At 37.3% G+C, this 23,524-nt stretch overlaps 1 protein-coding gene across 16 annotated transcripts in view; it reads left to right on the top strand.

Moving 5' to 3' along the window:
• Positions 1-23,524, top strand: part of MEF2A (myocyte enhancer factor 2A) — a 199,730-nt gene that overhangs the window by 92,315 nt on the left and 83,891 nt on the right. For 15 of the 16 annotated variants that reach the window (XM_065905908.1, XM_065905912.1, XM_065905909.1 and 12 more), the window contains one exon: positions 9,228-9,419. Coding sequence is in view for 1 of the 16 variants with exons in the window: in XM_065905920.1 (XP_065761992.1) it covers positions 9,366-9,419 (54 nt within the window). In the remaining 15 variants the exon portion in view is untranslated. Of the gene's footprint in view, positions 1-8,725; positions 8,801-9,227; positions 9,420-23,524 lie in introns of all 16 variants that reach the window. The other variant, XM_065905910.1, reaches the window with a different exon arrangement.

Genomic DNA, 23,524 nt, shown 5'->3' with positions numbered 1-23,524 from the left:
CATGGGCTGTCGAGAGGTTTATTGTTTAATCTTCACATATATGAGGATTTTCTTATATTGTTATTAATTCATGGTTTAATGTGTCTGAGATCTCAGAGGCATGCCTGTCCTTTGAAATTTGTTAACACCTAGTTTTGCTCCAGCTTGTGGTCACTTTTGGTAAATGTTTTTTATGCATTTATCAAGAGTGTTATTTTCTGAATTTGTTAGGTATAGTTTCTGTGTGTCAGATTGTTCGTTGTAAAGTTCAAATCTTTTCCTGTGTCTTCTGGTCTGCTTGTTCTTGTTTTGGCATGCTTGTTCCTTCAATTACTGAGAAAACTGTGTTAAAATCAACTTGTTAGAATTATGGACTTCACATAGTTCTATTTATGTTGACTTTATATACAGTACCCTTATTTATTAGTTTAAGTTTATTTAGAGAAAAATGGATTTTGCATCTGTAAAACTTAATGCAGTATTTTAACAAATTAGTCTATGAGGGAGGTCACAAATTACCCTCCAAGTGAAATTTCTTAAATATTAGAAGCACTTGGAGGCATTTTGAAGCATCTGCTGAGTGTCACCAAAAGGAAAGGAGATGACAGAGGATGAGATGGTTGGATAGCATCACCAATTCAATGGGCATGAGTTTCAGTCAACTCTAGGAGATAGTGAAGGATAGGGAAGCCTCGTGTGCTGCGGTCCACGGGGTCACAGAGTTAGACACAACTTAGCAACTGAACGACAACAAAACGAAAGGATTGTGCATCTCTAATGTTGCTGGCAGTAAGAAAGATAGTAAGGCAAAATTAAGTAAGTGTTAGTATTGTAAGAAAGGCAAGCCCAAAGAATGCTCAGACTACTGCACAATTGCACACATCTCACATGCTAGTAAAGTAATGCTCAAAATTCTGCAAGCCAGGCTTCAGCAATACAAGAGCCATGAACTTGCAGATGTTCAAGCTGGTTTTAGAAAAGGTAGAGGAACCAGAGATCAAATTGCCAGCATCTGCTGGATCATCGAAAAAGCAAGAGAGTTCCAGAAAAACATCTATTTCTGCTTTATTGACTACACCAAAGCCTTCGACTGTGTGGATCACAATAAACTGTGGAAAATTCTGAAAGAGATGGGAATACCAGACCATCTGACCTGTCTCTTCAGAAACCTATATGCAGGTCAGGAAGCAACAGTTAGAGCTGGACATGGAACAACAGACTGATTCCAAATAGGAAAAGGAGTACGTCAAGGCTGTATATTGTCACCCTGCTTATTTAACTTGTATGCAGAGTACATCATGAGAAATGTTGGGCTGTAAGAAGCACAGGTGGAATCAAGATTGCCGGGAGAAATATTAATAACCTCAGATATGCAGATGACACCACCCTTATGGCAGAAAGTGAAGAGGAACTAAAGCGCCTCTTGATGAAAGTGAAAGAGGAGAGTGAAAAGTTGGCTTAAAGCTCAACATTCAGAGAACTAAGATCATGGCATCCGGTCCCATCACTTCATGGGAAATAGATGCGGAAACAGTGGCTGACTTTATTTTTCTGGGCTCCAAAGTCACTGCAGATGGTGATTGAAGCCATGAAATTAAAAGACGCTTACTCCTTGTAAAGAAAGTTTTGACCAACCTAGAGAGCATATTAAAAAGCAGAGACATTACTTTGCCAACTAAGGTCTGTCTAGTCAAGGCTATGGTTTTTCCAGTGGTCATGTATGGATGTGAGAGTTGGCCTGTGAAGAAAGCTGAGCACCGAAGAATTGATGTTTTTGAACTGTGGTGTTGGAGAAGACTCTTGAGAGTCCCTTGGACTGCAGGGAGATCCAACCAGTCCATCCTAAAGGAGATCAGTCCTGGCTGATCATTGGAAGGACTGATGCTGAAGCTGAAACTCCAATACTTTGGCTACCTCATCCGAAGAGTTGACTCGTTGGAAAAGACCCTGATGCTGGGAGGGATTGGGGGCAGGAGGAGAAGGGGACGACAGAGGATGAGATGGCTGGATGGCATCACCGACTCGATGGGCATGAGTTTGGGTAAACTCCAGGAGTTGGTGATGGGCAGGGAGGCCTGGCGTGCTGCGATTCATGGGGTAGCATATAGTCGGACACGACTGAATGACTGAACTGAGTATTGTAAGTCTTTGAGCTATTATCTGCCATGTGTGTTAATCTTGAATAAATTTCTAATTGCCTTTCATATTTGGCCCTTGGTTTTGCTTAGATTTGTAGAATGCACCAAACATGCTGAGAAAATGTTAAATTGTGTAGAAGGAAAGCAAAGTTACTGCATGTGAAGTCATATAATGTGCATTTTACATGCTAACCATGATAATTTACTATGACAAATGGATATTTTATATATTTGTGTGTGTTAGCCATTCAGTCATGTCCGACTCTATGCGACCCCATGGATTGTAGCCCACCAGAGTCTTCCTTGTATGGGATTCTCCAGGCAAGAATACTTGGGTTTCCATTTCCTTTACCAGGAGATCTGCCTGACCCCAGAATTGAACCCAGGTCTCCTGCATTGCAGGCAGATGCTTTTTCATCTGAGCTACTCAGTTCAGTTCAGTTCAGTCGCTCAGTCGTGTCCGACTCTCTACGACCACATGAATCGCAGCATGCCAGGCCTCCCTGCCCATCACAAATCCCCGGAGTTTACTCAAACTCATGCCCATCAAGTCGGTGATGCCATCCAGCCATCTCATCCTCTGTCGTCCCCTTTTCCTCCTGCCCCCAATCCCTCCCAGCATCAGGGTCTTTTCCAATGAGTCAACTCTTCGCATGAGGTGGCCAAAGTATTGGAGTTTCAGCTTCAGCATCAGTCCGTCCAATGAACACCCAGCAGTGATCTCCTTTAGAATGGACTGGTTAGATCTCCCTGCAGTCCAAGGGACTCTCAAGAGTCTTCTCCAACACCACAGTTCAAAAGGATCAATTCTTCGGTGCTCAGCTTTCTTCACAGGCCAACTCTCACATCCATACATGACCACTGGAAAAACCATAGCCTTGACCAGACGGACCTTAGTTGGCAAAGTAATGTCTCTGCTTTTTAATATGCTCTCTAGGTTGGTCATAACTTTACTTCCAAGGAGTAAGCGTCTTTTAATTTCATGGCTGCAGTCACCATCTGCAGTGATTTTGGAGCCCCCCCAAAATAAAGCCTGACACTGTTTCCACTGTCTCCCCATCTATTTCCCATGAGGTGATGGGACCGGATGCCATGATCTTAGTTCTCTGAATGTTGAGCTTTAAGCCAACTTTTTCACTCTCCTCTTTCACTTTCATCAAGAGGCTTTTCAGTTCCTCTTCACTTTCTGCCATAAGGGTGGTGTCATCTACATATCTGAGGTTATTGATATCTCTCCCAGCAATCTTGATTCCAGCTTGTGCTTCTTACGGCCCAACGTTTCTCATGATGTACTCTGCATAGTAGTTAAATAAGCAGGGTGACAGTATACAACCTTGACGTACTCCTTTTCCTATTTGGAATCAGTCTGTTGTTCCATGTCCAGTTCTAACTGTTGCTTCCTCACCTGCATACAGGTTTCTGAAGAGACAGGTCAGATGGTCTGGTATTCCCATCTCTTTCAGAATTTTCCACAGTTTATTGTGATCCACACAGTCGAAGGCTTTGGTGTAGTCAATAAAGCAGAAATAGATGTTTTTCTGGAACTCTCTTGCTTTTTCGATGATCCAGCAGATGCTGGCAATTTGATCTCTGGTTCCTCTGCCTTTTCTAAAACCAGCTACTAGGGAAGCCCAAATATATTTAGTTAAAGTTTAAATGAGAAGTGATTGAGAAGTATTAGTTGATATGTTATATGATTTTTCATGTTTAAAGTTGGAAAAAACAATCTTCTGATAAGGAGTTTGCACCGAATGTCTGCTTTTCAGAAAAAGATACCTGGCTTTTGGTGTTATTGTGAAGTGAGTGAAGTAGCTCAGTCGTGTCTGACTCTTTGCAACCCTGTGGACTGTAGCCTACCAGACTCTAAAATTTGGAATTATGGTATCTTCCTGGTAAATTGAACATTTATTATAATGAAATATTCCAGTATATTTTTACCCATGTATCTATATTTATCTTCCTTATATATTAAAGTTTTCTGTGGTAAAGTAAAGCCCACAGCTTTCTTATGGTTTGTGTCTTACAAAATATATCTTTATTCATGCTTATTCTTTCCATAATCCCATATTTTAGATGTATTCTCTATAATCACCTTATAATTAATTTTTTAAAATCTAATTTGGATTATTTATTGATCTTTTCCCCCCTCTGTTATTAATAGCTTTGTTAGCTATACATTTAGCCCTTCATATCCACGGACTTTGTACCCGTGGATTCAGTCAACTATGGGTTGAAAATATACTGGAAAAAATTCCAGAAAATTCCCCAGAGCAAAACTTGAATTTACTGCATGCCAGAAACTATTTAATAGCATTTACATTTTGTTAGGTATTATAAGTAAAATAAGAGTGACAAAGTATATGAGAGAATGTGCGGTTTTTATATGCAAGTGCTATGCCATTTTATATAAGGGACTTTAGCATCCTCAAATTTTAGTATCCACTGAGGTTCCTGGAACAGATACCAAGGAACAACTATATATACTCTAATTGACCTCCTAGTGGTTATCCCAGAGATTACCACATACATCTTTCATGTACTGAAATTTGAAGTAAATGAGAACTTTTTCCATTTCCTACTCAATGAAAGGATTTAGAACACTTTAGCTTATTAATACTACCCCTCCAAATTATGTACTGTTATTGTTGTGCATTGTAATATTTTAACTTCCACAAAATACTGTCATTATTCTGTTTAGTCAGTATTCGTTTAGAGTTACAGATTTACCCTGTTCAATGTATTTCATTTTTTGGTGCATATCCAAGCTGTATCTGGAATCCCTCTTTTCCTTCTACTTGAAGAAGTCCCTTTAGTACTTCCTGGTGACAGATTCTCTGATTCTGTTTGACTAAAAATGTATCTATTTTGTCTTCATTTCCAAAGGGTGTTTTTTCAGATACAGAATTCTATTTTGACATTTCCCCTGTTCCCAGCACTTTGAGGATATCATTTTGTTGTCCTCTGTCTTCCATTGTTTATTCAAAGCCAGCTATATCTTACTGTTACTCTGAGTTCAGTTCAGTTCAGTCACTCAGTCGTGTCCCACTCTTTGTGACCCCATGAACCACAGCATGCCAGGCCTCCCTGTCCTTCACCAACTCCTGGAGTCCACCCAAACTCACGTCCATCGAGTCGGTGATGCCATCCAGCCGTCTCATCCTCTGTCGTCCCCGTCTCTTCCTGCCTTCAGTCTTTCCAGCATCAGGGTCTTTTCCAATGAGTCAGTTCTTTGCATCAGGTGGCCAAAGTATTGGAGTTTCAGCTTCATCATCAGTCCCTCCAATGAACACCCAGGACTGATTTCCTTTAGGATGGACTGGTTGCATCTCCTTGCCATCCAAGGGACTCTCAAGAGTCTTCTCCAACACTGAAGTTCAAAAGCATCAATTGTTCAGTGCTCAGCTTTCTTCAACGTCCAACTCTCACATCCATACATGACTACTGGAAAAACCATAGCCTTGACTAGATGGACCTTTGTTGGCAAAGTAATGTCTCTGCTTTTAAATATGCTGTCTAGGTTGGTCATAACTTTCCTTAGGTATTTCCTTAGGTACTTCCTTACTCCTTACTAAAAGGAGTAAGCATCTTTCAATTTCATGGCTGCAGTCACCATCTGCAGTGATTTTGGAGCCCAGAAAAATAAAGTTAGCCACTGTTTCCACTGTTTCTCCATCTATTTGCCATGAAGTGATGGGACCAGATTCCTTGATCTTAGTTCTCTGAATGTTGAGCTTTAAGCCAACTTTTCACTCTCCTCTTTCACTTTCATCAAGAGGCGCTTTAGTTCTTCACTTTCTGCCATAAGGGTGGTGTTGTCATCTGCATATCTGAGGTTATTGATATTTCTCCCTGCAGTCTTGATTCCACCTTGTGCTTCATCCAGCCCTGCATTTCTCATGATGTACTCTGCATGTAAGTTAAATAAGCAGGGTGACAATATACAGCCTTTTCCTTTTCCTCTTTGTAATCAGTCTGTTGTTCCATGTCCAGTTCTAACTGTTGCTTCCTCACCTGCATACAGGTTTCTCAAGAGGCAGGTCAGGTGGCTGGTGTTCACATCTCTTTCAGAATTTTCCACAGTTTATTGTGATCCACACAGTCAAAGGCTTTGGCATAGTCAATAAAGCAGAAATAGATGTTTTTCTGGAACTCCCTTTTTTTTCCGATGATAACTCTTAGAGTTAATATTCTTTAATTTATTCTGACTGCTTTTAACATCTGTTTGTGACTGTCTTTGTCTCTTTGTTTCTGTCCATCCCTCCACCTTCCCCCTTTACTTTGATTTCCCTAAGTGTGGTTTTCTTTGTACTTGTTTTGCTTGGGAGTTTAGATCTTGAATCTGGCTCAGTGTCATTGTTTTTTTTTGTTTTTTTTTTTTTTAAGTTTTAAATTGTCAGGCCTTTTAAGTATTTCTTCTCCCTCATATGTGGTTACCTTCTTTCTGGGCTCTAGTTACATGTATTTTGGACCTTTTCTTCTGTGTCATATTTTTTCATATTTTTCTGTATTTCCCATTTTGTGTCTTTTTGGGCTTCAGGGTAAGTATGTTCTTCTTTTCTGTCTTCTGGATCCTTCTTTCTCCAGTTGTATTTAACCTCATGTTAAAGTCATCCGTCAGCTTCTTAATTTCTGTCTTTAAAATTGTGTTTTTCTGTTTTCCATGTTGTTAGCATTGTTTAAAATTCTTAAAAAAAAAAAAAAAAAAACTCCTCTTAACACATTAAATGAGCTTATTTTACCACATTATTGACTAGGGGATTTTTTGCAGAAACTAACCCTGTGGCTGGTTATTTGTTATATATGAATATTGAAACATCTCCAGTCAGTATCATCCTGGTAACAAAAGATGTGTTAATATGTCTCTGGTCAATAGTGTATTAAAATAGTGTTTTCTACTAGTTCTGGATCTACTATGGGTCTATTTCTAGTGCCATTTTAAGTCTTAGTTTTCAATCAGATCTTGATTGGGCTCTTTTTCTGTAGACTTTTATATGAAAAATGATAAGATAATTGTCATTTGGGGTCTTTTTGCTGATAAGATTTACTTTTTCCAAAACCTTTTGGGAAGATTTTATTGGTATGCAGCTAGGCTAATGATACTAGGTGTAGCCTCCATTACCTTAATATGGTCAGATTGAAATGATTTGAAGCTATACTTCTTTGCTTGTGTGGCCTGTCCTCTTTCTGGTTTGCCTTTATAAAATAGGGTGTCGTCCTCTGGATTCTCTCTAGCTTCCCAGTGTGTTCACTGAAGCTGTTCCTCCTAACTAGACCCTGAATTCAATTTTTGTGCCCTTGTGCAAAGAACTGTTGAAAGCTCTGCTTAGCTTCTCAGACTCTCAGCTGATGTTTTAAGAATCAGTGAGTCTTAAGTCTGGTCCCACCTGTTTCATCTAGGTCTCAGAAGAATTTCTATGCAAATTCTCACTATCTTGAAAGTTCTTCAGTTTTAAACAGATTACTTTTTGCTCTGTTTTTCTAGTGATTCTCAGGGACATACTGGTTTGAAGCAACCTACTCCACTGTTGTCAAAAGCAAAATGCTCAGATATGTTTAGATCATACAAGATAATACAGTGCATATACCTTATAGAATTTAATGTATTAGCGGGGAAACGTGTGAATATTTGTCTTGCTTGCTACAGTGCAAGTTTTCATAATGGGAATTGGGTGCACTGTCATTTGTTAGGGAACATGATTTGGAATAAGCCAACTTCTATGGTTTATATTATAGTCTGTTAAGAAACAGACATTCTACAGCACAGCTACTTCTTTGATTGATTCCTACAAGTGACTAGCTATCCTTCAGTTCCTCTCACGTTTCTTGCTCTTTCTTGGCACAGAGTTTCTGCACATACTATTCTCTGTCTGGCATAAACACCTGCATACTCTGGTTTGAGTATGAAGCAGTTCTTAGTGAAGCCTGCCCTGACCATGAATTTAGGTCAGATAAATGAGTTTTTATATGTACTCATTTGTATGATGGTTTGACTAATGTCTGTTTGCCCCTACTAGTAGGACTCTGAACGGTGAGACCAGAAATTTTGCCTTTTTTCCTTGACCATTTTATCATAGGTACCTCGCTCAGTATTTCAAAGTACCTGTTTTGCATAGGTTGTTAGTTATTAGTAGATTATCAATTAATATTTTATAAATGAAATAACAATGAGTAAGGGAAGAAATGTAAGAAATGCTGAGATAATAATGAATAAAACTTGAAAACTCACTGCTTTTGAGCAAACGCCAGATTTAATCAAACACTGGATTTGCACAGTACGGTTATCAAATTCTACAGAGTTACATGTACAGTGTTAAAAAATACTTCAGAAGATTCCCCTGAAAATTTATTACTGTTTTAAGATTTGTCCCCCACCCCTCTATAAATATTTATTATTGAAGTTTTAATAGCATTGTGGTTTTGATGAAACAATCATTCAGAGCATGACAAATTGTATCATTGCCAGTCATTCTGCTATAGAGATAAAAGGAGGGGGAAATTGTTATTCTTAAAAGATTCACAGTCTGAGAGGTAAATGATTTTGGACTTACGTACAGGATAAGATGCTGTGGTTTATTCTACCAAGGGCTGTTGGTCTTTTATTCATCCAGGATGATGGCATTTGAACTGAATCTTGATTGATGAGGAAGAGTTAATTAAATGACTAAAGGAATAGTTTCATTTAGGTATGTATTATTATGAAAGCATATGATGTCTTTGTGGATTGACAAATAGTAATTTTGCTAGTGGCTAGGGCAGTTAGCAGGAAGAATTTTTAAAAGCAGATTGGAGCTACAAATGTGGATTATTAGTTCATCATTTGACATGGGGGCCATCAAAAACCATTAAGGATATTTGCTGTTATTATATGCATTAAGGAAAAACTTAAAAGATTATTATTATTATAATTACATTCTTTTAGCCAGAATTAGGGGCGTGAAAAATTTCAGGATTTATTTTTGTGGTAAAATTAACAAGGTTTCAACTTGTTTACTAATTTTATGTAGTGAAAAATTTCAACTAATAATATGGTCAAAGGCAAGTTTAAAATTTTTATAACATTTGCATGATGTGCTACAGAACGTAAATTTTCTAATTTGTGTTTTCTTTCAGATCTTATAGAAAATTTTGGCTGTAGCCCTCAAACTAGAAGTTGAAGAAATAGAAGCTGTGTACCATGCATTAGGGTATTAAAGAAAATTAATTTTTGATTTAAATATTTGGACTATAAGGAAGGAAAGGTGACTGAAAATGGGGCGGAAGAAAATACAAATCACACGCATAATGGATGAAAGGAACCGACAGGTAAATGAAAATTTTAACATATCTATTTTAGTAGATGTACATTTTAAAAAAAAGTGTAGAATAGAATGGTGTTTTAATTTAAAGTCTAAATATTTTTATTTCTGGACTACATTAAAATATTTAGTTATCAAAATTTCTGACTTTCCATTATATGCTTTAGAGTAACTTTTTTAATTATTATTATAGAAATTGTTTTGTTAGTTATAGAAACATAGATAAGCAAAATAGGAAAGTAAAATCACTGCAATTCTACTGGTACCATCCAAGGTGTAGGTTTCAGTTCAGTTGCTTAGTCATGTACGACTCTTCGCAACCCCATGGACTGCAGCACACCAGGCTTCCCTGTCCATCACCAACTCCTGGAGCCTACTCAAACTCATGTCCATCACATCGATGATGCCATCCAAACATGTCATCCTCTGTTGTCCCCTTCTCCTCCTGCCTTCTGTCTTTCCCAGCATCAGGGTCTTTTCCAATGAGTCGGTTCTTCTCATTAGGTGGCCAAAGTATTGGAGTTTCAGCTTCAGCATCAGTCCTTCCAATGAATATTCAGGACTGATTTCCTTTAGGATTGATTGGGTGGATGTCCTTGCAGTCCAAGGGACTCTCAAGAGTCTTCTCCAACATCACAGTTAAAAAGCATCAATTCTTCAGCACTCAGCTTTCTTTACAGTCCAACTTTCGCATCCATATGTGACTACTGGAAAAATCATAGCTTTGACTAGACAGACCTTTGTTGCAAAGTAATGTCTCTGCTTTTTAATATGCTGTCTAGGTTGGTGATAGCTTTCCTTCCAAGGAGCAAGTGTCTTAATTTCATGGCTGCAGTCACCATCTGCAGTGATTTTGGAGCCCCCCAAAATAAAAGTCTTTCTCTGTTTCCTTTGTTTCCCCATCTATTTCCCATGAAGTGATGGGACTAGATGCATGATCTTAGTTTTCTGAATTTAAGGCAACTTTTTCATCGTCCTCTTTCACTTTCATCAAGAGACTCTTTAGTTCGCCTTCTCTTTCTGCCATATGTCTGATGTCATTTGCATATCTGAGGTTATTGATATTTCTCCCGGCAATCTTGATTCCAGTTTGTGCTTCTTCTAGCTCGACATTTTGCATGATGTACTCTTCATGTAAGTTAAGTAAGCGGGTGACAATATATAGCCTTGACATACTCCTTTACTGATTTGGAACCAGTCTGTTGTTCCATGTCCAGTTCCAACTGTTGCTTCTTGATGTGCGTACAGATTTCTCAGGAGGCAGGTCAGGTTGTCTGGTATTCACATCTGTTTAAGAATTTTCCACAGTGTGTTGTGATCCACACAGTCAAAGGCTTTGGCATAGTCTATAAAACAAAAGTAGATGTTTCTCTGGTACTCTCTTGCTTTTACGATGATTCAGTGGATGTTGGCAATTTGATCTCTGGTTCCTGTGCCTTTTCTAAAACCAGCTTGAACATCTGGAAGTTCACAGTTCACATACTGTTGAAGTCTGGCTTGAAGAATTTTGAGCATTACTTTGCTAGTGTGTGAGATGAGTGCAGTTGCGCAGTAGTTTGAGCATTCTTTGGCATTGCCTTTCTTCGGGATTGGAATGAAAACTGACCTCTTCCAGTCCTGTGGTCACTGCTCAGTTTTCCAGATTTTCTTGCGTATTGAGTGCAGCACTTTCACTGCATCATCTTTCAGGATTTGAAATAGCTCAACTGGAATTCCATCACCTCCACTATCTTTTTCATAGTGATACTTCCCAAGACCCACTTGACTTTGCATTCCAGGATGTCTGGCTCTAGGTGAGTGATCACACCATTGTGTTTATCTGGGTCATGAAGAACTTTTTTGTATAGTTCTTCTGTGTGTTTTTGCCACCTCTTTTTAATATCTTCTGCTTCTGTTAGGTCCATACCATTTCTGTCCTTTTTTGTGCTCATCTTGGCATGAAATGTTCCCTTGGTATCTCTGATTTTCTTGAAGAGATCTATAGTCTTTTCCATTCTGTTGTTTTCCTCTATTTCTTTGCATTGATCATTGAGGAAGGCTTAGCATAATACATTTATGTATATTTATGTGTATGTTTAGCATAATACATTTAGTCTTCTGTGCACTTGATTATGTTTGTTTGTTTTCCATATTATTTTAAATTATCTTCTCTCTTTTCATAATTAGATAATATGTAAGTTAACTTTGGTTATCAGGGAATGTGTTCTGATCAGTTAGATTTTCTGATTAAGCACCAGGTAATGAGAATTATTTTTGTAACTATTATTATCACAAATATTTTAAAGTCACTTATGTATATATCTCATGTTTAATAGATAAAATATTTTGAACTTAATTTTCACTGCAGTATCAGTAAACCCTTGGCAAACTCAAGATAATTACAATGATACTGGTATATGAAGCCCAGAAGTTATGTGAGTTTAAAGCAAGGGTTGGCAAACTCTGTTCTGTGTGCTGACTGCCTGTTTTTTAATAAATAAGCATTATTACTTCACTGCCACGCATGGTTGTTTACATAGTGTCTTTGGCTGCTTTCACACTAAAATAGTAAAGTTGAGTAGTTACCCCAGAGATTTGTATAGCCCATCGACCTAAAATCTTGTTTTAGATTCGACCTAAAATCTTCTTTCCTTATTTTAAAGGAAAGAAGGAAAAAATAATATCATAGACTATTGTAAATGAACTACTATTCAGAGCATAAGCAGGAGGGAGAGATATTATCTCCAGAAAGGCTGAACATCAGAAGTTTCAAGAATAGCTGTTTTTTTTAATCTTAGCAGTAACAGAACAGTATTGAAGATGTGTTCTGGAAAGTCTGAGTAGTAGTTCATCCAGCAATACAGATACAGTTGGGGACAAAACTCAGCTGAGCAACTGGTAGAGAAGTTAGTGGAAGTGATTAGGGTTGCTGAGAGACTGAATTGAAGAGGGCCCCTGTTTCAGCTCATGAAGATTCCTCAGCTATAGTGTTAAGGCTCACACAGTATAATTCATTATGAAGGTTGCTAACAAGAGAAGACTGATAGAATAATCATTCGATCATTTCAAAGGAATGAGTCTAACATGATGGTAAGTAAATTTCCTTTCCCAAGTCTGAGGATTTTGACATGTAGAGGGGGCATGGGTACCTGTTTCCTGAGCATGTGCAGTGTAAATGTAAAATAGGGTTTATTAGGGACTAAAATACAATCAGAGAATTAGCAAAGCACCTAAGATCCCTTCCATGGACAGAGGGCCTGGTGGGCCGCAGTCCATAGGGTTGCAAAGAGTTGGACATTACTGAGTGACTAATAGTTAAGATCCCTTTCACTCTCAATATACATCCCATAGAGGGTCATGTTTAAATTGAACAGAAATAGACTGGAGGAGAAGGCAGTGGCACCCCACTCCAGTACTCTTGCCTGGAAAATCCCATGGACGGAGGAGCCCGGTAGGCTGCAGTCCATGGGGTTGCGAAGAGTCGGACACGACTGAGCGACTTCACTTTTACTTTTCACTTTCATGCATTGGAGAAGGAAATGGCAACCCACTCCAGTGTTCTTGCCTGGAGAATCCCAGGGACGGGGGAGCCTGGTGGGCTGCCATCTATGGGGTCGCACGGAGTTGGACACGACTGCATCAACTTAGCAGCAGCAGCAGCAGCAGATAGACTGGTACTTCCCTGATAGCTCAGTTGGTAAAGAATCAATCCACCTTCAGTGCAGGAGACCCTGGTTTGATTCCTCGGTCAGGAAAAACCCCTGGAGAAGGGAAAGGCTACCCACTCCAGTATTCTGGCCTAGAGAATTCCATGGACTGTATAGTCCATGGAGTTGCAAAGAGTTGGACGTGACCGAGCGACTTTCACTTTCAGACTAGAACTACCAGTGGAAAAAGGACTCCACATGTTTAGAGGGAAAGGAGAACTAGGAATAGGTAAGTGACTGTGTAATGGAACTTTTTAAGTTAAAGAAAGGACCTGTTTTTAAAAAATAGAAAGTGCTGCTATATATCAGCAGCTAGAGTTAGCCTGTTTCTTTGTTGAGTGTGCCTGCTAAGTTGCCAGATGAAACAAGGATATCTGCTTATTTTTAATGTTAGATTAAGTATAGACAATTTGTCATAAATTAAAAGGGTATCTTAATTTTATAATTTTGGAATTTGTGTATTCTGAGTTAAATGTTTCATTAAAAGGGGAAAAATTGTTTCCATGCAGAAGAGATGTTGTGTCCAGCTTTGAATACCTCCTTTACCTGAAAGACTGTTAGGCCCTAGGATCTCATTAAAAACTTACAACCTACATATGAGATTAAGTGTATTGCAAATAGAAATAGGTAATAGGAGTGTTTATGGAAGGAGCCACCAACTTCTGATGGTGGGGTAGTTCATGGAGCAGTTACTGAAGATTGTTGTTTAGTCGCTCAGTTGTGTCTCATTCTTTGTGACCCCATGGACTGCAGCACACCAGGCTTCTATGTCCTTCACTATCTCCTGGAGTTTGTTCAAACTCATGTCCATTGAGTTGTTGATGTCATCCAACCATCTCATCCTCTCATCCCCTTCTCTTCCTGCCTTCAATCTTTCCCAGCACCAGGGTCTTTTCCAGTAAGTTCGCTCTTAGTTTTAGGTGGCCAGAGTATTGGATATTCAGCACCAGTCCATTCAGTGAGTGTTCACAGTTGATTTCCTGTAGGATTGACTCATTTGATCTCCTTGCAGTCCAAGGAACTCTCAGGAACCTTCTCCAGCACCGCAGTTCGAAGGCATTGATTCTTTGGCACTAAACCATTTTTATTGCCCAGCTCTCACATCCTTACCTCCACTAGCTTTGTTCATAGTGATGCTTCCTAAGGCCCACTTCACTTCACATTCCAGGATGTCTGGTTCTAGGTGAGTGATCACACCATCGTGGTTATCTTGGTTGTTAAGATCTTTTTTGTATAGTTCTTCTCTGTATTCTTGCCACCTGTTTGTAATATCTTCTGCTTCTGTTAGGTCCATACTGCTTCTGTCCTTTATTGTGCCCATCTTTGCATGAAATGTTCCCTTGGTATCTCTAATTTTCTTGAAGGGATCTCTAGTCTTTCCCATTCTATTGTTTTCCTATATTTCTTTGCATTGATCACTGAGGAAGGCTTTCTTATCTCTCCTTGCTATTCTTTGGAACTCTGCGTTCAAATGGGTATGTCTTTTCTTTTCTCCTTTGCCTTTTGCTTCTCTTCTTTTCACAGCTATTTGTAAGGCCTCCTCAGACAACCATTTTGCCTTTTTGCAGTTTTTTCTTGGGGATGTTCTTGATCACTGCCTCCTGTACAAAGTACCGAACCTCCGCCCATAGTTCTTCAGGCACTCTGTCTATCAGATCTGATCCCTCGAATCTCTTTGTCACTTCCACTGTATAATCGTAAGGGATTTTATTTAGGTCATACCTGAATGGTCTAGTGGTTTTCCCTACTTTCTTTAAGTCTGAATTTGGCAATAAGGAGCTCATGGTCTGAGCCACAGTCAACTCCCCGTCTTGTTTTTGCTCTATATAAGAGCTTCTTGATCTTTGGCTGCAAGGAATATTAATCATTCTGATTTTGGTTTTGACCATCTGATGATGTCCATGTGTAGAGTCTTCTCTTGTGTTGTTGGAAGACGGTGTTTGCTATGACCAGTGTGTTCTCTTGGGAAAACTCTGTTAGCCTTTACTGTGCTTCATTTTGTACTCCAAGGCCACATTTGCCTGTTACTCCAGGTATCTCTTGCTTTTGGATTCCAGTCCCGTATAATGAAAAGGACATCTTTTTTGGGTGTCAGTTCTAGAAGGTCTTGTAGATCTTCATAGAACCGTTCAATTTCAGCTTTTTCAGATTGAAGAAGTTAACTGGTTGGGACATAGACCTGGATTGCTGTTATCAGAAATCATTCTGTTGTTTTCGAGATTGCACCCAAGTACTGCATTTCAGACTCTTTTGTTGACTATTAAGGCTACTCTATTTCTTCTAAGGGATTCTTGCCCACAGCAGTAGATACAATGATCATCTGAGTTAAATTCACCCATTCTGGTCCATTTAAGTTCACTGATTCCTAAAATATCGATGGTTACTCTTACCATCTCCTGTTTGACCATTTCCAATTTGCCTTGATTTGTGGATCTAACATTCCCGGTTCCTATGCAGTATTGTTCTTAACAGCATCAGACTTTACCTCCATCACCAATCACATCCACAGCTGGGTGTTGTTTTTGCTTTGGCTTAGTCTCTTCATTCTTTCTGGAGTTATTTCTCCCCTCTTCTCCAGTAGCATTTTGGACACCTACTGACCTGGGAGTTCATTTTGCAGTATATCTTTTTGCCCCTTGATTCTGTACTACATACAGTAGTCACATCCTTATGTGACTACTGGAAAAACCATGACTTTGACTATATGGACCTTTGTAGGCAAAGTAATGTCTCTGCTTTTTAATAGTGTCCGGGTTTGTTACTGCTTTTTTTCCAAGGATCAAACAGTAATACCAAATAGAGTTTTGAATTACTAGAGTTTTTGAGCTCATAAGATAAATATCATACTTCATATTATTGGAACAACATGCGTTCTTTCGTGCAGCATTATCTTTGTGAAATTCTTCACTGTTATTGTTGCATGGAGATACACTTCGTAAATTTTCATTGATGTATAATATTCCATTGTGTGGATAGAACACAGTCTATGTGTGTGTGTGTGTATATATATATACACACACATATATACATTTTTCTCTTGTAAATAGACTTTTGGGTTTTACATCTACTGTTCATTTGGAACTTGGTTTTTGTGTGGTTTGAGGTGTAGGGGGTCAAAATTTGCCACTTTTCAGATGGGTACTCTGTTGGTCCTTGTGGATTTTATTGCAGAAATCATCCCAGGAAGGCACAAATAAACACAAGCTATTCATAAAATAGTTCAGCAACAGGCATAATTAATCTGTGGTGCTAGAGGTTGGGTTTCTGACCTTACTTGAGACAAGATGATAATGATTGGGAGACGGGACAAAGAGGGTTTCTGGATTATGCTAAATATAATGCCGTATTCTTTCCCCCCCCCAAAAAAAATTCAGTGAGCCACACACTTAGGATTTGTGGGTTTTCTATACTTTAATACAAAGTTTACGTTTTTAAAAGAAGTATTAGAAGGACAAGAAGGACAAACACACTTTCACCAGGAGCTTCTAGCTGGAAGTGAAGTCTTTCATCCCTCTAGAGTTTTGGCATCTTCAGTCCTTCTTGCTTCAGCAGCTTTCTGATGTCTTAGAACAGGTATTTGGTGTATTTCACTGTTTTTTATAGTTGATCTCAGTGGGTTCTTTGGTCTTCCACCAGTCACTCCATTTAGAGGCAGACATCCTCTTATACTTAAAAAAAAATGAGTTGAAAAATTATTTTAAGGCAGAATACAGAGAACAATACCTCAAACACTGTTACTTTTCCAGAAGTAATGTAGGTCGATTCTGACATATTTCCTGCAGATACCTTCCCTTGTAAAAGAAGAAAATTAGAAATGTACTTCCTTTGTAATTTTTGCAAGTCTCACTCTTCTTTTCTTTCCCAAAGGAACCCTACATAATGGGTTTAATTTCTGTTTTCTTTGTTATTTAAGCATACTATTATTATTTCAACACAATTTAAAAATCTTACATAATAGCATTCTCATCTGCATTTGCTATTTCACTCAATGTAGTGTTTCAGACATTTGTCTATGTAACTCATTCAGGTGGTACAAGTAATTTGTAGGAAAGAATGTGCCTCAATTCATTTATCAGTACTTCTGTCAGAGAACGTTTAGGTTGTTTCCAGTTTTTTAGAAATTTTGCTGCATGTTATGTTAGGAATGATGCCCAGGCTACATCTGTGGACATGCCGCTGTGATTCTAGAGGGGTTGCTGGGTTGAGTATATCCATCATAACTGTACTGTGAGGTTTTCAAGTGGCTCTGCCAAGCGGTTGTACCAGATATACTATAGTAATCTATAAAAATTTCTTCTGTACACTTTACCTTTCTTCTTCCTATATTTCTCACTTAATGTTTTTTCATTTTATTTTGCATATTTTGTGGCCTAATGAAGGTAAAATGTTACCTTTTTGTGGTTTTGCTGGGTTGTTGATTTTTTTCTTAGAAGTTCTTCATATTTTCCAGATATTAATTCTGTGTGTACTTAATCTGTTTCAGATGGTATATTTCAGTCTTTACTAAAACATTTTATAAACACTTTTATGACTGGATGTATTACAGTGTTTCTTAGTTTATTTTGCCTTTACCAATAGATTATGAACACTTTAAAATGAGTTAAGGCTTGCTTCATTTTCTAAATCATAATCAGTTTGTAAATGTTCCAATTGAACTTTAGATAAATGTGTATTCTTTTTTGTTGCATACAGGATTCTACATGTCTGTTAGTTCAGTCTTATTTTGTGTTCAGATTATCTGTATTCTTTGTATTTTATTTATGTATTTAGTTTTGGCTCAGTGAGACCTGTCAATAATTACACTTACCACAATAAATGGATTTGTCATTTTCTGTATATATTGTACTAGTTTAATACATATTGTTTTAGATATTTGGGGACTATTTCATTAGGCTTATATGTATTTAGAATTGTTATGTGTTCTTGGTGAATTTTTTAATTATGTACTGACTTTTTGTGTCCTTAGTAAGGCATGCTGTTTTAAACTACTTAAATCTACTGTCTCACGTTACTGTAGCTACTACATCTCTCTCTTGGCTAATATTTTCTTAACAGGTCTAGTTCTCTACATTTACATTCAACCTATATCTTTATACTGTAGGTGTATTTTTGTAAATAGTATATGGCTGGATTTTTTTTAATCTATTCTGATAATATATCTTGACACCCCAATTTCCTTGGACCTCACTCTTTATCATCCTTTGTATGTATATTTGGACTATTTTATATCATCCTAGTTGATTATTTCGATTTACTATGAGAATCTGATAGAGAGGTCCTACAGGTAAAACTCACATAAGAGTAGGTGTGGCCTCCAAAACTGGGTCCCCCTAAAGTTGTTAATCTTTATACTTGTCCAAAATGAGCCTCCAGCGATTCATTAATTACAGTTCAGATTTTCCTACCCTTGTACTGATTCCTATGGCAGTTTCTGTTTATGGCTCTGGTGATTTATGGTTCATAGTATCTGTCTGTCTGTCTCCATTTTGGCGGGTAGGGCAGAAGTTGCCCTGGGACCTCAGCTCTCTGAGGAATCTAAGAAGAGTTGTTAATTTTCATTTTGTTCTGCTTTATTACTCAAGTGGCAACTTCCACTAGAGTTAGAAGTGCTAGAACAGACACTTGAAGTCTCTCCTGGACTTTAAATTCAACAATGAAATAAAGATATGTCTAAATGTATATGGTGTAAAAATTTTGCAGGTACTTGATATTTAAAATATAAAAGATCTTTTGGAGATAGTATAATCTAACCTTCTTGAATTCAAAGAATTGTATTAGTCTAGATTTGACACAAAATCAGGAGAGCTGGTTAGGTTAAAATAAAATCTACCTCAGTTTATAGTGACACTGAATTTTGTAGGCTAGCCTTTAGTCCTATTCTTTTTCTTTATAGTGACTATAATACTGGAATAAAATTAAAATTTAAAAATAAAATTTATGTTTATTTTGACTAATACTGAAATGGCTTTATTAATACTGATGTCTTATATTTAAATTTTATAACATTTAAGATGAAATGCTTAATATGTCTCAAGTAGAAAAATGTATAAACCTGTTGCAAAATAAAGATTCAGATTTATAGGTGGAATTCTTGGTAATCAGAGTAATGGTGGCTGAATAAATCCTGACTCTTCTAACATAATTTCTCCAAAAATAAATGTAGAAAAGCAGGAATACAAAACCTACAACCTTGGCACAACTAGAAGGCAAAGAATGTCTAAATTCACATTACCTTCAGGTAGAAAATTATTTCCAAGTCACCGTGTGCTATTTCTTGGACATCTGTTGCAAGTCTTTGTGGTGAACCAAGCATACATAGATCAGGAAAAAGTATGTGGGAAAAGAGAAGAGGAGACCTTGTAGCTATCTTAAGACTGATTTGAAATCACTTCCAAAAAGAGGAATTCTATACTAAGTCCAAAAATTCTGGAAAATACTCCTTGTAGATCAGAAGAGACCACAGGTAAAGAAAGGACTAAAAGTATATGCCCAAGCAAGTCTGTAGTCTTGAAAAGGCAGCTGTTTCAGGGAAAAGAGGGCAAAAAGGAAGGCAGAGGTACTTTTTGGAAAATGTTAGGTAAATGGAAATTAAGAGAAGATACACACACATCCTTCAAGACAAAAGAATATGCAAAGGTATTTTAATTAAAAGACACAAAACACTTTTCCCCACTGCCAGTACTCCCCCCAAAAGGCTTTCATTAAAGGGACCATACTTAACTGCTTTAAAAGGAGAGGTGCTCTTGAACGAAGAATATTTTCAATCACTATCTACTAACTGCTGCTAATTCTTTCTGTAGAAATTCAGTGATGCAGGCAATCTTCTTCTATATCAGTTCAGTTCAGTCGCTCAGTCGTGTCCAACTCTTTGTGACCCCATGGAAGCAGCACACCAGGCTTCCCTGTCCATCACCAACTCCTGGAGTTTACTCAAACTCATGTCCATTGAGTCAGTGATGCCATCCAACCATCTTATCCTCTGTTGTCCCCTTCTCCTCCCACCTTCAATTTTTCCCAGCAGCAGGGTCTTTCCCAGTGAGCCAGTTCTTCGCATCAGGTGGCTAAAGTATTGGAGTTTCAGTATCAGTCCTTCCAATGAATATTCAGGACTGATTTCCTTTAGGATGGACTGGTTGGATCTCCTTCCAGTCCAAGGGACTGTCAAGAGTCTTCTCCAACACCACAGTTCAAAAGCATCAATTCTTTGGTGCCCAGCTTCCTTTATAGTTGAACTGTCACATCCATACATGACCACTGGAAAAACCATAGCCTTGACTAGATTGACCTTTGTTGGCAAAGTAATGTCTGTTTTTTAACATGCTGTCTAGGTTGGTCATAGCTTTTCTTCCAAAGAGCAAGCATCTTTTAATTTCATGGCTGCAGTCATCATCTGCAGTGATTTTGGAGCCCCCCAAAATATTTCTCACTGTTTCCAGTGTTTCCCCATCTATTTGCCATGAAGTAATGGGACCAGATGCCTTGATCTTAGTTTCCTGAATGTAGAGCTTTAAACCAACTTTTTCACTCTCCTCTTTCACTTTCATCTCCTATATAAACTGTTATAAGAAAACAAAATAATATTTATAGCTATTCATGTGACAAGATTGTTCCCCAAACAATGAAGCAGTGGGGGAAAAAACTGCTAATGGCTATCCACGCTGAAATAAATTTCCTTAAATAAGTATTCAGGAGTGTTAGAGACAAGAATCAAGACTCAGAATTTTGAATACTAAGAATGGAAATGGATTTTTTTTTTAAGAAAGAATGGTTGAAGCAAAGTGATTAAGCCGATTCTTGATTGAAAGAAAAAAAGATAAAATAATATTAAAACAAAGACTAAATTATAAAGTGGCCAAGGAATATATACTCAAATGAAACTTTAATATTAATTGAAGGAAGGCAGGAACAGCTAAATGAATGAAAATAAGTAATTTCAAAGGGTTTACAAGAAAATGTTTGAAAGGGAGATAAAAAGATACAACTTGTGTATAATTTCAGTCCTTAAAGAAAAAAAAATGAAACCATAGAACTGATATATAATTAAAGTTTTCATAAATAAGATGCCAAGGATTAGGTGGACCTGCGGAGATCAGCTTTGATACATATCCTACTGAAACTATTATAATAGGGTGTTTTTTGGGTAGTTGAATGAACTTTATTTTTCATTCTGCTACTGACTATCTTTGTAAAACTGGATCTGATTACAAATATTGATTAGTTTTCGTTTTTTTAGTTCCAGGAATTAATTTTTTCGTAGGGATTTTTCACATGGGCAATCATGTAATCTATGAATAAAGACAATTTTATTTTCTTCTAATTTGTTTACATTTCCTTTCTATCCTCCTTTCTTTTTTTCTCTTATTTTTTTATTGGAGTGTAATTGCTTTCAAATGTGTCAATTTCCTTTGTATAACAAAGTGAATTAGCTATATGTTTACAGAGATCCTCTCCCTCTTGAAACTCCCTCCCAACCCCGCCCCATCCCACCCCTCTGGGTCATCACAGAATACCAAGCTGAGCTCCCTGTTCTGTAAAGCCACTTCCAACTGCTTACCTGTTTTACAGATGGTAGTATATATATGTCAGTGCTACTCTCCCAGTTCATCCCACCCTTCCCTACATACCCATTATCTTCTCTACATCTCCATAGATTTTAAGATAAAGAAAAAGATCATCAGAGCTTCTGGTGTAAAACTGCAGCAAATTTGTAAGTACAGAGAATTAGACTGGCATCAAATTTTGCAAAATCAAGATACAAAGCAAGACAACAGAGCAGCATTTTCAGTAAATGCAGGGGAAAATATCTGAAGGTAGGATTTCGTTTGTAGTTAAGCTGTATTCAAATACAAAGATGTTTCAAGTTAAACCTATGAGAGCTCAGGTAATTCTATACTCAAAAGCTATTATTGTGCAGTCTAGTAGAAGATAAGCTCCATACAGCTGAGAGATGCCTGAGGAAATATGCAAAAAGATCCTTGACCAACATTTAATATACTTGACTATAGATATAAGCCTAAAGCAACAATGGGGGCAAGGGTGGAAGAATAATATATATTATTTATTATATATTACTTTGTTTTGAAAAGAGACAAATAATGTAGCTGAGACATGGTAATAAAGAAAAGGAAAACAGGAAAGTAGAACAGGCATATTGTTAATTATTTATGCAATAGGTGGAAGTTAAAAAATATCATTAAGATTTGACACACCAAATAGTGAGGGATTAAACATGAAAATAGAGACTAAGGGCATTTGCAAAAGTTGTAACTACAAAGATAACCACTAAAACAAAAGTGCTAGTCTTCATTGACTTTTTCTCAAAGAAGCAAAGGAAACACATCATTTAGAAGAAAATAACAGGAAATATATATAATACATATAAATATTAAAGTACTAAAATATCAATGAAATCTCTATTATCAGTCACATCAATAAATGTGAATGGTACTGTTTATTTAAAGAAAAAACATTTCCATTTAGTTCACAAGGTCCAGATATTGACAGAAGGAGACACACCTCAAATGGAATGATCAGAAAGAAAGAGATGAGAAAAAGTGTACCAGACAAATGAAAGCAATGAGAAAACAGATAGAATCCTGATATTAAACAGTGTAGGGTTGAAGACAAAAAGCATTAAATGGGACAAAGAAAGATACTTCTCAATGCTGAAAGTTGTAATTCATCTTGACAATGTAAGAATTAGGAGTACTGATATACTAAATACTACCTTTACCAATCAAAAACTAAAAGAGAAACAAACATAAGTGGAAACTAATAATTAAAGATACTTAAACACATTAGTCTGAGAACGAAATATATCAAATGGACAAAAAATAATTGATGGTATACCAGAGCTAAGTGGCATAATGAATAAAATTGATATTACACTTATGTAATATATATGTAATTATATACATATATATATACAATATACATTACACTATATTGAACACTACACTGAGAAAATAGTGTATACAAGTATATGTAGAGCATTCACCAAATTGATTAAAATTTACCTACCCAACCAAAGAATCATCAGTAAATTCAGTAAAGGAGAATATTAAAAACATATACTGATTGCCAGGTAGTAAACCTAAAAACTGTGTTGTTGGGTTTTCTTTTTTTCTTGTCTGTGCTGGGTCTTTGCTTGTGAGCCTGGGCTTTCTCTAGTTGCAGTTAGTGGGAGCCTCCAGTTGTGGTGTGCAGAAAAAGAAATAAGATTTTTATTTTGCACCTTGTAAGAGTAGTAACATTCATATGAAAAAATTATGAAATTATTCAAAAGAGTACCTCAGAATTATACTGTTTGACTTACACATTCATGAGATGTGGCTCAATGAGGAAAACAAAAAGTATTGGATCAGTTCATTTCAGTCAGTCAGTCGTGTCTGATGCTTTGCAACCCCATGGACTGCAGTACGCCAGG

Source organism: Muntiacus reevesi, chromosome 15 (genome assembly GCF_963930625.1).
Source record: "Muntiacus reevesi chromosome 15, mMunRee1.1, whole genome shotgun sequence".
Taxonomy (NCBI): Eukaryota; Metazoa; Chordata; class Mammalia; order Artiodactyla; family Cervidae; genus Muntiacus; species Muntiacus reevesi.
The sequence above is the reverse complement of the archived record's forward strand: the minus strand, read 5'-3'. Positions and strand labels throughout refer to the sequence as shown.